This window comes from Centroberyx affinis, unplaced genomic scaffold (genome assembly GCF_046629955.1).
Source record: "Centroberyx affinis isolate AG114_WGS23_722 - 3 ecotype Tasmania unplaced genomic scaffold, CSIRO-AGI_Caff_v1 ptg007778l_1, whole genome shotgun sequence".
Taxonomy (NCBI): Eukaryota; Metazoa; Chordata; class Actinopteri; order Beryciformes; family Berycidae; genus Centroberyx; species Centroberyx affinis.
Genome location: NW_027283910.1, coordinates 63,543 through 80,000, shown reverse-complemented (window position 1 = coordinate 80,000; position 16,458 = coordinate 63,543). Strand labels below are relative to the sequence as shown.

Sequence of the window (16,458 nt, the reverse complement as noted above, 5' to 3'; positions counted from 1 at the left end):
CTGTACACTGAATTAATGTTAGTAATTTCACACCTTGATGGTGGTTGGTTGCCCCGTGTTGATAATAAGAATAATACACTTTATTTATTTAGCAGTTAGCTAAAAGCAGTGTGTGTTTTACAAAAAGGCACAAAAACATGGAAACCTAAAATATGTAATAAGTAGATAAGAATTGGGACGTACATTCAGAAAGAAAAGTAATAAAACCATAAGAATAATGCAGCATAAAACATTAGCAAACTCCCACCCTATATAAAAGCATGTCTCTGTAAGTGTGTTTTAGGAACTGGATTTAACACTCTGTAAACATGACTGTTTGCTAAATGTAATGCGTCTACCCTCAAATTTCATTCAATGTCAGAGTATCCTTCCAGAAAATAGCGTGTTTGACATTATTTCCGTCCGTCTTGCGTAGCAGTGACTGTTGAACCATCACACGTACTCTCCGGAATTGAATTCATGCCGTTGGAAACCGGCCGATTCCCCACAAGAGCAGCGGTTATTACCCAAGTAGATTTATTTCTTCCTCCCATCCTGCCCCATTTTCATTATTTGGATTATGAGGATATTGCCATTGGAGAAGTAAGGTCAGATACCGCACCTTGTTCCTTTCGATTATGATGTGTGGCAGGTACGATCAGCAGAGAAATTTAATCAGGATGTCTCGCTAGATGGATAAATACACAAAGATCGGTGTTTCGTTCATCTGTGGAGATTACGGGGCTCGGCGGTGCTTGCTGTACTGCGTGATGCTGATATTTTGATCCCCTGTTTGAGGCAGTTCGTTTCCATCAGCACAGTTTAATTAAGTTCCAGAACTTTAATAAATAAAACTAATTGTGGGATATCTGATTATCGCTTCTCCCTTTCCTCCTTTTACCTTTGACCTTGACCACCATATATTCAGATGGGTAGTATTACCTTTGTAATAGAACTAGGTTAGACTTTATTTTTGCAAGTTGCATAGGCATTGTTAGAATGCTTTATCATCCCTTTTGATCAAGGACACTGTGGATCAGGTAGTCTTTGGTAACAATAGCAGGCTATTGTGTGCACTGATGCTCTTCATAGGATGCTATTTTTGGCTGCGTCCGCCATTGTGGCCAGATGGTCAGTCAGGTAGCTCGAACAAAAGTTCACCAGGCCACGCGACAAAGTAATGATACTGATCCACATTCATAAAACAGATGACGCTCGCGGCAGTTCAGGCAGGACACGTACGCATTTCAGACCCAGAGGCCGATCGTCAGCGGATCCAAGCGAACACCAATCACGTTTGGACACTTCAGCAAGCTGTCGGCTCCTCGTCGTTCCCTGCGGTTTCCACCTGCCACGCGCTGCTGTTACTGGTGGAGCCCCAGCCTCCTCCTTAGTATTAATCAATATACTGGGATTCTATGGCTCTGTGGGTTTATATATTCAATATCTCAATATTTGTGTCTGCTGGGCTGTGTTCCCTATACCCTATAGTGGGTTGATGGCGTTCCTCCATGAAATCTTCAGCATGCTGCTTGAATTTTTACTGTGAAACCTAGAGAGCAGAACCTGCACTGCCAAATACAACTGTATAACCATTTGAGCAATGAATGGTTCTTCAGTGTTCCTGACTGAAGAGTTCCAGGATGCTACAGTAGATTACAGTTTATTGAAATTTGTTAACATCTGAATTTCACTCAGTTGTTCAAAATATGTACATGACTCCAGTCTCCAAAATTTTAGTATTAAATACCCTGCAGACTCCATGGCACAGGACTAGACACTACTGGCTTAGAGGGAACATTGATAATAACTGAAAGGCTTTTTACAAAATCAGTTTTACTTGTGTGCCAGCAGTCATTTTGTAAGATTAGGTGTCATTTTGGAAATTCCTCAATTCTTGTCAAGGAAGGGATCTGTTTCAGTGAAGCTGAAGGAAGACTAAATCTTGCAGCTGTTTTGTTCTTCTCTCCCCGTGTGTTACAGGACAAGAAGAAATACCTGGACATCATCCACAGCTACACGGAGGTCCACGGCACCGTGCACGGCACCAGCACCGTGCACCTGCCCAGCTACGTCAAGAACCACGGCATCCTGAGCGGCCGGGACCTGCAGTTCCTCCTCCGAGAGACCAAGGTGAGTAGATGGATATGAAAGCCGCAAGAGCGAACTCCCACACTTTTCCTTTGACATTCCTTCAATTCTTTAAAGACTGGAACTCGCCTTCTCTGCACCTTGGGACTTTTCCAAGTCCCAAGGTGTTGAAATCTGCTCGGAGCATTCCAGCAATGGGTTGTTTATGAATTCTTTTGAAAGAAGCCATTCCAGTCGCAATCAAATGAAGAGGGCAGCACAAGACGGGTCATTTGCAATCGTCAAACGTTCAAGATTTAAGTTTCAATTCATAAACATTGTCTAAGTGACCAATCGAGATGTTGGAAAAGCAGAAATACCACTAAAGAAGAGACGCTTGGGCGACAAAAGAGCGTCTCTTGATGAACAGAGGATAGATAGAGCCGATGGAGCCTCGAGCGGAGTGCCTGTAGTTCCCCCAAGCCTGTCCTCTGTCCAATCCTCCGCCGAGGCACTTCTCCATTCATGTCGTGACTTGTTCCCTCCTCTCACAACTCAACCACTCTCATTCACAAAGACAAGGACACAAGCAACAAAGGCCGTGCCCAGACTCGAGCGTACCGCGTGGAGGGAGCTCTCTGGAGGAGGCCACAGATCACTGTCAGCGGCTATACATTAAAAGAAACATCACTTTTTTGAATTCATCTCAGTGGCAAAAAGCGTGCCCTTAGGTAGCACTTCATGGAAGAATTGGCATATGGCCCTGGATAGGTTCTTGTGAATATGAAGCTCCAGCGGCTAGAAACCAAGAAAAATAAGAAGAAAAGCCTCCAACCCTAGATGCCGAGAGCCTAACTTTGAGCACTTGTAGAAAGTGTGTTGAGCTTTTACACCCAAATTAGCTCTCTATCTACTCCAGTTCATGAAATGCTTTAGCACTTCTCGCCAAAGCAAAAAGACCAAACGCAAACAGATGAGGCTTGGTTCCAATGTGGCATTAACAACAAGAAACGGTCCAATGATGTCAAACCAAGTCATTCATCAATGGACACATTTATTGAGGGACTGCTTCTCTCTCATGCTCACAGCAATAGAAGACAACAGTGAGAATTCGCCAACGCAAATGGACCGGTCTTCATCCTCCTCCTCTCAAGAGGAAGAAGATGAAAGGGAGGTTCGATTTCCTGAGCTTCTGAGACCAGGCGCTTTCCTGCCGGCCCGCTGGAAACACCAGCTTTGAAAGAGCAACCGGGGAGGGAGGGCGGAGATACAGACAGAGAGAGACACAAGAGTCAAGAGATGAGGAGCGATAAAGAGAGAGAGAGGGGATAGAAGAAGAAAGGGCGACGTGAAGCCAGAGTTGAGGCAGGATAGACCGTCGGAGAAGAGAGAGACTTCCGTATCTTCTCATTACTTGTGGTTGTTTGTGGAAACCCAGAGGGGAATGGCCAATTAAATCCCACAAAACCCAAGCATTTTAGCCCGTATTGTTGTTTAAGAGCTAACAAGGAAAACAGGAGGTGTTCCCGCCACGAGTTTCCCCCGCGCCGCTTAAACAACACATTTACTGTACCTGCAAACAGACTGCCGGAGCTAATTGGCCCCTTGGGGTTTCGCCGCCGACTCTGGGTGTACAGTAAAAAAGACGACTCTCTGCGTGGAGGCACTTCTCTGAAGAGGAATATGTCACCGCTTGACGACGCTGACATTTGATTTCCATCTCTGACAAAGTTCCCTGCGACGAGGCCCTGATGTGCACCGCGCTTTATCGGGGGGGGGGGGAGACAGTGTCAGTGATCAAACCGCAGATAGAGACGGAGAGATAGATAGAGGTGCAACGCGTCCTGTGTCGCGAGGCCAGACGACGCAGTCAAAGGTTTCTCTCCCTTTTCTCTCTCCTCTGTCTGTCTGTCTCTTCCTCTCTCTAATTGCCGCTCACTTCCTCCTGCCTCGCTTTCCGTCTTTCACTTTCTCCCTCTCTCTCTCTCTCTGCCCCTGCTCCCATGAACCCGCACTGCATGGTTGTTTTAACTACAACTACTACTAGTAGGTATGAAATGGAAGTTGTCCTTTTTTCCCTTTTAAAGAAGTGAACAGATTTGAATCCTTCATTTGTCCGGTGTTAACTCGGAAAAATGTGGGAATGGCAACACTATTTAAAAAAAAAACCAATAGAACGAAACTTCAGTTATACTGGATTTGAGGTTTGAGACAGTTGAGATGCAACTCAATATCAGGCAAATGTTCCTGATATTTTCTCCATTCAGTGTGTTTCCACGCTCAAATCGCTCAGCTGAATCGGCGTACTTCATTCAAGGTCAGCTACATCGTACATTAGTCCACCTTTTCCTTCATTCATCCATTTATTCATCCATCCATCCATTCCTATCTTTGTTGTGTCTGACAGCTTCAGTACTGGCAGAGAACGTCTCTGTATGGCTTCACTGCTTTCCCTCCCAGCTATAGCAGCTCTCTCTCTCTCTCTCTCTCTTTCTCCCCTCCCCTCCGTCTTGCTCCCTATAAATAGTGGTTGACTGTTTCTCAGTGCTCAGGAGCTTCTGCAGACACACACACACACACACTGTCACACACACACACACACACAGAGGAAGCGGTGTGCTTTGCTGCCACCTGTTGGCAGAGGGTTTATTGTAGTCGGACGTTTTCATCAATCCAGGATTTTGGGTGTATTCACATACGAGCTGAAAGAGTTCGACCGAGTTAGATGGAAGTTTTTTGTTTATTTCTTAACCCGCCATAACTCAAAACACAAGTCTGATTTATTCCAACGTCACAGATGTACGTGGTACAGCTTGGCATAATGTGTGTGTGTGTGTCAGAGAGAGAGAGAGAGAGAGAGAGAGAGAGTCAGTCCAGCAGTGTGAGGAGGACCTGAAGAAGCTTTCTGTTCTGTTCCTATGGGCACACACACACACACACCACACACACACACACACACAAACAAACACACACACACAGCCACTCACAGACTAGCCATTGTAGCGAGCTCAGGCCCTCCACTAAATGAGCACTGGCCCTAATTGTGCGCTCTCTCTCTCTCTCCCTCTCTCTCTCCCTCCCTCTCCCCCTCTCCCTCTCTCCCCCTCAGTCGCGCTCCTTGGACAAGCCTCCTCTGGTTGCGGCATGCTGCAACAGCCCCGCAAATATTTGCTTTGCCCATCTGGAAGAATGAACTTGTTATTAGAGCCCCCTCCCCTCCTCCTCGTATATAGGCTACTGTATATGTGAGTGCAAGTGTGTGTTTGGGTGTGTTAGAGTACGTATGTGTGTGCAAAATTAGTCATTTAAAAGTAAACCCGTGCACAGTATTCCTGGTGCATATACATTTCTAACAGTCCGGTTAAAACATTGATTGTCTCTGTAGTACTTTTGCAGAGCATTAATGCGGTCTCTCTAATTGTGTATGTGTGTGTGTGGGAGCACCATGCTGCATGTAGCCTGTCATTACTATCCCAGGTATCATGTGTTTCCACTTCAAACAAGGCAGAGGTGCTCCCTCTTCACCAAACTTTTACTGGCCTGTGAAACGGTTAAACCCCAATAAAACCCGTGGTGCCATGTGGAGCAGAGAGGGAAGGCGGTCTCCGGGCGTTTTCACACTTTTCTGTTTTGCTTCTTTTTTTAATAGAAAAAGCGCTGCCTCGACTGCATTTTGTGCTGATAATGAAAAGGGAGTTTGTTTCCATAAGGGCGAGCTGCGGTCGCTGCTACTATCAGCAAACACACAGCAGAAACTCCCACAGCACTCTTGCCTCTTTATGATCAGAGTTAACAGCTGATACCGGCTTTTCTACCGCTACTTTCTCCATTTTCAAAACGAAACTCTCTCTCTTCCTTGCGATGGGTCAGCGCACAAAAAAAAAGCGGTAAGACAGTCAAGAGTCAGGGCCTCAGCGCAGTCACAATATTCCTGTGAAGATAGAGCGATCATGTGAAGGAGAAGTGCCTCGAAAAGAAATGAAAGAAATAAGGACCAAGGAGAGCAGTGGAGGGGATTTGTTCTGAAATTCAAAATCAGAGCATAATAGAGGGAATAGAGGTGAGAGATATTCAAGATGTGATTCAGCAGGCAGAGTCGGACGTGAAGTTGGAGAGTGAATTTTCTCTGTCACCTGAATGTACACAACCTCTAGAACTACATGCATGAACTTGCCGTCGAGTTTACCGCAAAGCGCCACTCAACTGAGAATCTCTAAAAAAACAGTCGTTTGCTCTTATTGTTTCCTCTCCCACACAGCTGTTTGTGGGCCTGTCCTTCCCCTACGAGGGTCCCGCCCCCCTGGAGGCCATAGCCAACGGCTGCGCCTTCCTCAACCCCAAGTTCACCCCGCCCAAGAGCAGCAAGAACACCGACTTCTTCAAGGGCAAGCCCACTCTGAGAGAGGTGAGAGAGAGGGGCCCAGGAGCTTTCACTGTCTTATTCTGTTTTATTCAAGAAATGACTCTGTTTAGACCTGACCTCTCCTCTCCTCTCCTCTCCTCTCCTCTCTCCCTACAGCTGACCTCTCAACACCCGTATGCCGAGGTGTACATCGGCCAGCCCCACGTTTGGACGGTGGACATTGAAAACCCTGCCGAGGTGGAGAGGGCCATCCGCTCCATCCTCAGCCAGAAGGTAACCCCATGACACCTGAATTAACATGTTTCCCGGGTGATAAGATAAGATAAGACGCCTGTCCAATCCGCATATAGCAACTACAGATACGTAAATAAACTTTGGTTCATGGAGCCAGCCAAAGTGCATTCAAATCAATCCTACTCGAGGATGGGGAACAAGCAAGATGAGGTATTTACTGTTGATTTCAAAAGACATAATTATTACCAGAGACAGTGACTGACAGTGAACCTGAGTTTTGGAGAGGGAAAGAGAAGTATGACTTTTTTATTTAACTAGGTTAGTCCCACTGACACTAAGAAGCCACAAAGCAGCCTCAAGACAAAGGCAAAATTCGCATAAAATCCAAAACAAAGTAAAATCCTCTTTAAAGACACTTGTCCAATATCAGACCAGGAGGTTCACGGTGTCAAACCTATTCAAATCTTGACGGGACAAAGTACAGACAGCTCCTCACTGAGTCTGACACAAAATCCCTCATTATCTGTTTAAACTGGCAGAGAGACAGCAGCTCTTTCAACTAAATCATTTTGCGTGTCGAGGCAGCAGAATACATCAAGGCACTTTTTGTCTAATTCACATCTGACCTCAGGGACAGATAACAAGTGCGTCTGGTCTTCACAGCTACACCACGTCTGCAGACAGCCACGCCTCAGTTCATATCACTCTGATGCCTGAGCGCTAAGCAGCTGTCTGCGCACCGACGGCTGGCCGCCTGCAGAGATGACACACACACACACACAGGCCGGGGAGAAGTGTTTTGATGCAAATTAGAATGCATCGAATTTCCCTAATATCGCAAAAAAAGTTTTGATGCTTGATTGAGGCAGAAATGTTTTTGTAGATATAGAAATAATGGGAGAAATAGCGATGAAAACACATTTGCTGGATAGATAATGAAAATTTTTGAATTGATTAGTATACTGAATGAAACCAATATTTAATGAATACATTTTTTTGGAGGATGTGTTTTTATATTTGACATTTGACAAAGATGTAATTGATTAGTATTGGTTACCATTCTTGTGTGTCAGCTAATGTTGGTATCATATCAACTTATGTACACTATTATGTTTCACTATTTATTGCAAAATTTATTTTTTGTCAAAATAATTTTCCACTTCAAGTGAGTGGAAAGACTTTTTGTTGTGATATTGGGGAAAATACGGTTGAATTTTGCCTTTTCCATTCCCATTTCTAATCGGATACGTCATAATTCTCCCCCAAAAATGGGACGGAAACCCAGCTAGAGAGGAGGAGAAAGTGAGAGGGGGAAAAGAAAGAGAGAGAGAGAGATCCCTTTCCTCCTCCCCGTCCGGAGCCCATGCATATTTAACGTCCGGGGCCCCGGACCTCGTGTCGTGTTGTGCTCCGCCGAGCGGGCCGGCACAATGGGTTTGTTCATCGGACAAGCCTGCTGAGCCTCATATGCTTTTGTGAGCCGCGGCGGGCTGCAGCCTACCAGGCTCCGGCTTGGCTTTCACACCCTCCCCTCCCCTCCCCTCCCTCCCTCCCCCCCCCCCCCCCCCCCCTCGCCCTCCTCGCCGCGCAAAAGGTCTCCAGAAAGCGCCGACCGGCTCGGGCCGCACCGAACAATGGGCTCGGTTGTCGGCCCACCCCGTTTGAAGTTCTCCCCTCCGCACATGAGAGTCTTTTTGGAGGGGAGCCGGGGCTGACGAGACTCCAAAGACACTGGTACAGAGAGCAGACAGCGGGCTAACGTTTCAGCAGGGCCGAGGAGCCATGAGACACAGAGACAAGCTCATGCCTGCCTCTGTTCAGACACACACACTGGCTTTGTGAATATATGAAGCATGCGATCGTGGCCTCTGACTCTTCACTGACCACTCTGTCTTTCTGTGTGTGTGTGTGTGTGTGTGTGTGTGTGTGTGTGCGATCAGACTGAGCCCTACCTGCCCTATGAGTTCACCTGCGAGGGGATGCTGCAGCGAGTCAACGCCTTCATCGAGAACCAGGTACCAGCCGCACATTATCAGTCTGTAACCGTAGTGAGAAATGCCTCTTGTGAAATAACGTGCATTCTAATAGTTAATCAAATACAACAGCCTGAAAAAAAAGCACAAAAATCTATCCAAGTATCAAAGTTCACCATCCTGTGTGTTTGGCCATGAAAGTGGGTCATGACGCGAGTTGACTCATGTTTTTTTAAGGGATACGAACCAAATCTGTGGAGAACCACGCCAGGTTAAGTGTTCCGTTTCCCCAACTGGAACCACTGATAGCACTTTGCAAAGGGGCTTATCAGTCTATTAGAGCTTATCAGAGTCTATTAAGTTCTACTGAGACGCGATGATGGCTGAATGAGAACTAAACCCAAACCCCCTCAGGATGACTTCAAAGGGGCACGAAGCAATCTGTGACTTGTATCGACATCTATCGGCGGCCGGCGGGAATCGCAGCGGCGTGTACGGCAGCCTGTAATGGACAGAAATCGAAATAGACAAGTGATATTTTCACACTACAACAAAATGTATTGGTCATTTAGTGCGATAGGGCAGGAAAACTCTGACTTCATTCAGTTTCCATTTCGACCTAAGACCTTTCAGTTTACAGTGGGTGTGTGAGCAGGCGGGACTCGGCCTTTGGACCTGGATTACATCATGTAGCGGTGTTTTTGACTCATGCTGTGTGGTGTCATGTGGTGTCCTCAGGACTTCTGCCACGGCCAGGTGATGTGGCCGCCGCTCAGCGCCCTGCAGGTCAAGCTGGCCGACCCGGGCCGCTCCTGCAAGCAGGTGTGCCAGGAGGCCCAGCTCATCTGCGAGCCCTCCTTCTTCCAACACCTCAACAAGGACAAGGACCTGGCCAGGTGGGACGCACACACACACACACACACACACATAAACAAACATGCCATTTCTGACAGTTCCTTAGTTGCTTTTAGTTAAGTCTGTAGTGATTTTTTTTTTTTTCCTAAAATGAATGTCATCCTCTAGGCAGCAGGTGGCGCCACAACACTGATATGAATTCATGCTCATGTCATTCAGTGGTGATTTTAAATGAGCTGCAGTCTGCAGTAGCAAGTTATGACCACTGGAGGGCCTACTTTGTTTTGCTTGGGATAAATGGGTCAAGAGGCTGATTAGCATTACATTAGGGGTGTGTGTGTGCGCGTGTGTGCATGTGTGCCTAAAACACAAAACTTCTGTCTCTCCCTCTCTCTGTCTCTTTCCCAGTCTCTCTCTTTTTATGACTTTCTTTCTCTCTCTCTCTCTCTCTCTCTCTCTCTCTCTCTCTCTCTCTCTTTTTCTCAACCTATTTTCTTTGTCTCTCTCCCTCTCAAATTCAAACTAGCTTTACCAGCAGGACAAGAAAATATCAAGCATAAAAACATACAAAAAAAAAGCAATCAAAATGTTACAGTGGATGCTGTGCACCGGCAGTTCATCTCTCTCTCTCTCTCCTTCTCCCTCTCTCTCCCTCTCTCCCCCCCCCCCCCCCAGGTTCGGCGTGGACTGCCAGACGGTGGAGTCGAGCGCCGACACGGTGGTGCCGGCGTACAGCGACACGCGGCGCCACTGCATCTTCCAGTCGGACCTGCTGCTGTTCAGCTGCGCCGGGGCCCACGCCTCGCTCCGCCGCGTCTGCCCCTGCCGCGACTACATGAAGGGCCAGGTGGCGCTCTGCAAAGGCTGCCTATAGCACGCGCACACCGGCTGACGGGTCGTGGGAGGGGGTGGGGTGGAGGGGGTGGGGGGGGCAAGGGAGGGGTCAAAGGATCGGGTTGGGGTTTGGGAGGTCAGAGGGTGGCCGCGGCGTGGCTCGGCGCAAGGAAGCTCGGAAGAAAACTTGGGACAGTACAAGCGCGTGTGTGTGTGTATGACACGGACACGGACACACACACCCCCGCAACCCGCCCCACCGGACTCCCGTCGGGGGGGGGGGGGGGGGGGGGAAGCTGTTCGGACACCCTGGGGGGGGAACAGACGGAGCTGTATTTATGGGACCGTTTGTATTTATCGCTGTTTGTTTCCCCCACCCCCCACCCCCCACCCCCCACCCCAGCCTGAGCGTCCGTCAACCTGCAGATTCACCAGTGGGGGGGCGCTCCACGTTGTCTGTGTCCTGAAAGTGGAAAACGTCAGAGCATAATGTCTGAATTACTTGAATCTAAAAAAAACACAAAAAAAACAAAACAAAAGGGAGTCGTCGCAGAAACTGTGCTCTCTGCTGCCGCCGCCGGGGAGCGGTGGCCACCGGCGGTACTGCAGCACACGACGGACAACAAGGGGACCAAGGAGCCAGTAGATTCAGACTGAAGTACCCCTCCCTGCCCCCCCCCGGAAACCCCCCCCGACAACACCCCCACCCCCCGTCCACCACCACCACCCCTCCATCCACCCCTCGTCAACGTCGGAACTCTTTAATCTTTGATCCTAGGTAGGTTTGCACTGGACTGGCATGCCTGAAGGCCCCCCGAATCCCCACCACACACACACACACACACACACACACACAAAAGGGGGGGCTTCGACGGACGGGCGGCTGAAGAAGAAAAACCCAGTTTTACACTGTAACCGACGCGTTCCTCTACCGCGGGGGGGCGAGAGCGGACATGTAACGTAGATATCTAGATTTTTATTCCCGGACGTTGTAGCGTCGCCCCGACACTTAAGACTTCAAAGCGGTCATCGTCCCCCCCCCCCCCCCCCCTCTCTCTCTTAAAAAGACAGCGACGTTCACCGCCACGGTAGCTTTCCTTGATTTTCCACACGCTCATTCTAAAACAGACATTCTTTAACGTTTATGTAAAGAGGAAGCGAGCGTACAAAAGGCCAGTAAAGAATCGGAATCGTTTTTTTTAGTTTGTTCGGATTTGTTTTTGTTTTAATCGCACCGTCCTGTACTACGCACCATGAGGAGATCAGGGGGTTTAGGGCCATTCTCTGTAGCTAGGGCTGCCATAGATATATATATATACATACAGGGAGTGGACATGTCGTACGGTGTTGTGATGCCGTGTCGTAGATGCTAGGCCGTCACCGGTAACCGTAACGTGGAGTGAGAACACCTAGACGCGTTAGCAGCCGAAGATATTTTTCTCCGCAGGAACACCGATTACCGTTTAGAGGCGTTCGTCTGTCTTTATGTACACGAAGTATACTTCAAAAAAAAACTAAAAAAAAAACCACCCAAACAGGTTCACGCGCATCTCCCATCTCGCGGGACGTCGGTCAGCAGATCCGTTCAAAAGCGTACATACCAACGAAGAAAAAAAAAACCCCGCCGACTCGCATCTCCTCGTTTTTTGGTCGTTCGGATAAATCGTTAGGATCTTAATTTGCCTGCAGAAGAAAATTTAAAAAAAATGTTTTAAGATATAAAAAAAAGAAAAAGAAAATTAGTAGTCCTTGTGGTGAATGAGAAAAAAAAATGCACTACGTTAATCTATTTACAGAGGTTTAACAAGATGATATTAGTAACACTGTATATTGTTCATATGGGTTTTAAATTTGTTTTCCTTTTTTATTTATTTTGTATACAGATCTTTATCTCTGTGTTTTGCTGGAAACAAATCTATTTGGTTCTTTTTTTTAATTTATAGGAGGGGGGTGTCTACTTTTTTTTTTTTTTTTTCCTTTTATAGATTTTATTTATGGAGAGTAATTTAAAAAAAAAACAAAAAAAACAAAAAGCGTGCTTATATTCAAGTGTGTGGCCCGAGAGGGAGATGTTTTGTCTGTTGCTGCTCAGCTGTCTGCAGTGATGAGAGGGGAAGAGGAGAATGCACGTCATGTTCATTTATGATGTTCATAGAAAATCATATTCAATTTTTTTTTATTTTACACACTTGACAACGTAATCCTTCACTTGTGTACGATACGCCGTTCAGATAAACTTGAGAATCCCTCCTGAAACTCACATAAATGCCTGTAATTTTTGGGGTCAACCTTTTAAAAAAAAAAAAAATACTAAAAATACTGCAATTTGATAGCAATAGTGATTTTTAAAAAAGCCGTACCCCTCACACCAGGTTTGGTTTTAAAGGTCTTTTTTTTTTTTTTAGCAATTTAAAACTGTTCCCTGTGGTCTTTAAAAAAAAATATTTGTGAATCCAGCTATTTTAGTGTGTTTCAGCCTCTCAGTGTCTCCACTGTGAAGAACAGGCTGTTTTCTGGGGGAGAACATGGGGAAGAAAAGAGACTGGGACACACTTCCCAACCCACCTGTCAAACTTGTGCACTTTCTTCTCAGTGACGACAAAAAAAAAAAAGCAGTAACTGTAGGAGGATGAGTCATATGTTCTGGAAAAGCTTCGGTACTGAAAACTGATGAAGAAGCTTCCACTGGAGCTCGAACATCAAACGTGTATCACAGAGTCCGCTTCATTTCTTCATTCAGCACTTAGGTGATACACGTGTTTACTTGCGTCCATTTATAGCCACGGGATTGGCAGTAGAAACTAAGCGTATTCTCCTGTTTTCCCTCTGTTCTCTCTCATCACTGCCGCTGAGCTCGACAGCAGCGGACAAACGCAGTACGCCTCATTTCATTGTGAAAGCCAGCAGGAGCCTCATACACAGTGCTTTGATTTCCGATCCCACTTTTCTCCGTTTGCACACGTGAATACAGACCGAATCTCGCCAATACCCACTTCTTCTTTCTCACTGTTTTTTTTTTTTTTGTTTTTTTTATTATTTTGTACAACAGGCCAGTGATCTGCCGCCGAGTTAGCGTTTTAAAAGAACATGATGTGCCTTTTCACGGTAAAGTGTAGGTCCGTTTGTGTCGTATCCGTCCGCAGGGCAACGCGACGCCTGCTGTCGGGAAGCTGTTTTGAAACTGACAGTCTGCTGTTGTGTCCCATAGATCATGGTTTGGATCAGTTCACTTCCAATTCACTCAATGTTAGCTTAAATCGCAGCTTACGTACTCACAGTAGAGCCTTCAATAGAGTCTTCAATTGTCAAGCTTTTTCACAGCTATCTCAAGAAAACCCACTTGAACTGATCGAATTGATCCAAACCCTGATGTGGTACGTTCTGTTTAATTGGTTTGGATTTTGGATCAAAAGTACAGTTAGCGTACTAGCCATCCGTTACTAGCTAACCATTAGCGATGTCAGGATTTAGGGTTGGAGGCTCAAAGCTATTAAGCTGAATTTGAGTTTAGACAGATGTTCTTGGGTTTAGATTAGGCCAGGCTCAGGTGTTCAGGCCCGAGTCACACGCTACACTGTTGTTTCCTCGGTTACAGCTAACGTGTCTTAACATGCCGGGGTCGGGGCTGGTTCGGTTCGATTCAGACTGGAAACCTAATCTCACACCGAGACCGTGGCTTCAGTTATTTTTCCAAGGATAGCATGAAACATATAACACATTCATGACACGTTTTGCTGTTGTTTTGGATTATAATTCACAAAGCGATGTGTTTCTGTCTGAATTGAACAGTCAGCCCCGGCCCTGTGCCTTGCTGTCTAGAGCCTGTAGAGGGTCAAACCTGTTTCGGTGCGGCAACAAGCCTTATTCACTTTGTGTTAGTCAGGCTTATTCAAAGCATGCTGTCGACCCAGATTATCAAATGTTAGGCTTCCTTCTGCCAGTTATCAATGAGGGATCTCGAGTTTGAAGGAAGATTAGCGCTGGCTGGTCTTTTTTTTTTTATGTTGAAATGTAAAATGGAACACCAGGCCGCGGGGAAAAGGCCGTGCAAAACAAAAAGGTTTCCTCACCATATCTGTCTTTGATTTGTTAACCTCAGCATCGAATGTCTCCATTGTAAAACTTGCTACTCACGACCATACGAACATGCATCAATCTCTTTGTTTTTCAATCTCGACTCGGTTTGAAGCTGTCAGTTAGCGTTTAGTGTCGGAAACACCGGAGCGATGATTGTGGTCCAAGCAATGAAAGGTAAATAACGAAATGACAACATTTTTGTTTTCACAGTCCTTGACAAGTAAGAGGGATATAACTTTATTTTTAAATAAACCTTTTTTCTGTGACAAAAGGCTCTCTGACTCTTTGTTCTAAAGTTCACTATACATTTGTTTTACATCACAGCAATACAGTTTTAGTATTTACACCAGCACAGAAATGTACAATCAGTGGGGCCAAGGAGCAGCTTGAGTCCCACGGTTTATATGTGCTTGTGTGTGTGTGTGTGTCCATTTCCTTGTGGATAGTTTTCATAACCTACAGGATGAAAGTACCACATTTTGTATTCAAACAAAAATCCTTAAATGTGCAGTGAGCCAACAGACCTGTGACTGCATGCTTGTGTGTGTGTGTGTGTGTTTGTGCACTAATGTTTATGTGCGTGCACGTCTATGTACGAGAGATTGTTTCATGATAGATCCCAGATAATGGATAATTTTTTCCCCTCTCATGTGCCAAAATCCAGAACCCAAAACAACAAAGCAACACATTCATGTGCCATATAAATTACAGTCTCAGTTACAACACAGTATGTACATTCAGTTCAGTTACAGTCACAGCAGCAAACACAAACCTTAGGAAAATACATGAATACTCTGTGTGGAAAAATGAGCACATCCCTCCTCTCCCTGTAATCTATGACAAACTCCTGACAGCTAACACTCCACCTGATAAATACATGTATGTTCAACAGTCACCAGACGCTGGTCAGTCAGATTAAGGCTTTGGAGTTAAGAGGTGGCAGAGCGGGGAGGTAAAGGACTTATGGGATGGAGAAGCATCAGTGTGTTGATGGATCTAAAGCCCATTTCCAGACTTGGCATGTAGACTTGAAGGAAATGGACCATGCAGAGTCAAAGCAGTGTACTTCCTCTGTGTTTCACAGTATGGTGCAATACTGTGGCACCTTGTTTGGTGATATTAAGGAATTGTGCCATACTGGAGATAGAAAAGACTTCAGGGTGAAACCAAAACACCATTAAAATGGAAAAGGAGTCTGCACCCCAGCCAATTAGGGTATAAAAAAAAATCCTGGAAAAAAGTTATTTCAATTTGTTCTTTTCGCTTTCAATGCACCCAAAATAATCATTAGCGCCTTGTGCCATTCAGCACAGCCAAATGTCTTTATTCATAATTTCAAAGGTAAAACCAAACCATCCACACGGCCTCTGAAGCATCTCACATGAAGTGTTGCTTGCTTATTAAAACCTAAAACAAACAGCGGCTCCAGATACAGGAAAGAGCACATATTGACTCTTGACGCCTAGGCTCAAATTGTCTTATAGCCTTTGAGATGGAATGGCAGATCGGAAGTTCAATCAGTTGACTATGGACATTCAATCCATTTCAGTGTAAATCTTAGAGACAGGTTTGGTGAGCCAAGTGTGTATTCAGGCAAGCATGCAGGTACACAGAGTGTTGCCCAGCTCTTTTACTGGGAATTCAGACCCGCCCATCAGCCTGATTACCACTGGATGGTAGCATTATGATTTGCCCACTTCTCACCAGTACACTCCTACTTCACTACCACTAGGCCACTGGTCTAACAATATTGCAGAATTTCAGCTTGTGCATTGAAAAGGTCTTTGGACCTCGCTTGTCTGTAAGCTTGTCTGTAAGGAGGACGGTGTTCGTAGACTTCCATTTATTTTGGATGCCCATTCACTTTCATTCACTTATATATGTGGCAGTTACCTCTACTGATCAGTAGATGGCGCTATGTGCAGGGAATTATTGGAAGTTGTGAATGTATAAGTGATTGGGTTCGACTCCATCTCCACTTTAAAGCTGTATTGGTCAACTTCAGACAAGTGGCGAGCTTGAAACTAGCACTAAGCTAGTTTTCACTTGTTTTCCTCCTATCACTCCTTCTAG

At 45.9% G+C, this 16,458-nt stretch overlaps 1 protein-coding gene across 2 annotated transcripts in view; it reads left to right on the top strand.

Moving 5' to 3' along the window:
• Window positions 1–12,905, top strand: part of mgat5 (alpha-1,6-mannosylglycoprotein 6-beta-N-acetylglucosaminyltransferase) — a 92,599-nt gene extending 79,694 nt beyond the window's left edge. For both annotated transcript variants that reach the window (XM_071513962.1, XM_071513961.1), the window contains 6 exons: window positions 1,963–2,112; window positions 6,308–6,454; window positions 6,569–6,685; window positions 8,587–8,661; window positions 9,358–9,515; window positions 10,150–12,905. In XM_071513962.1, coding sequence (XP_071370063.1) covers window positions 1,963–2,112; window positions 6,308–6,454; window positions 6,569–6,685; window positions 8,587–8,661; window positions 9,358–9,515; window positions 10,150–10,348 — 846 coding nt within the window. In that variant the 3' untranslated portion in view covers window positions 10,349–12,905. The remainder of the gene's footprint in view (window positions 1–1,962; window positions 2,113–6,307; window positions 6,455–6,568; window positions 6,686–8,586; window positions 8,662–9,357; window positions 9,516–10,149) is intronic.
• The last annotated feature ends 3,553 nt before the right edge of the window (window positions 12,906–16,458 follow it).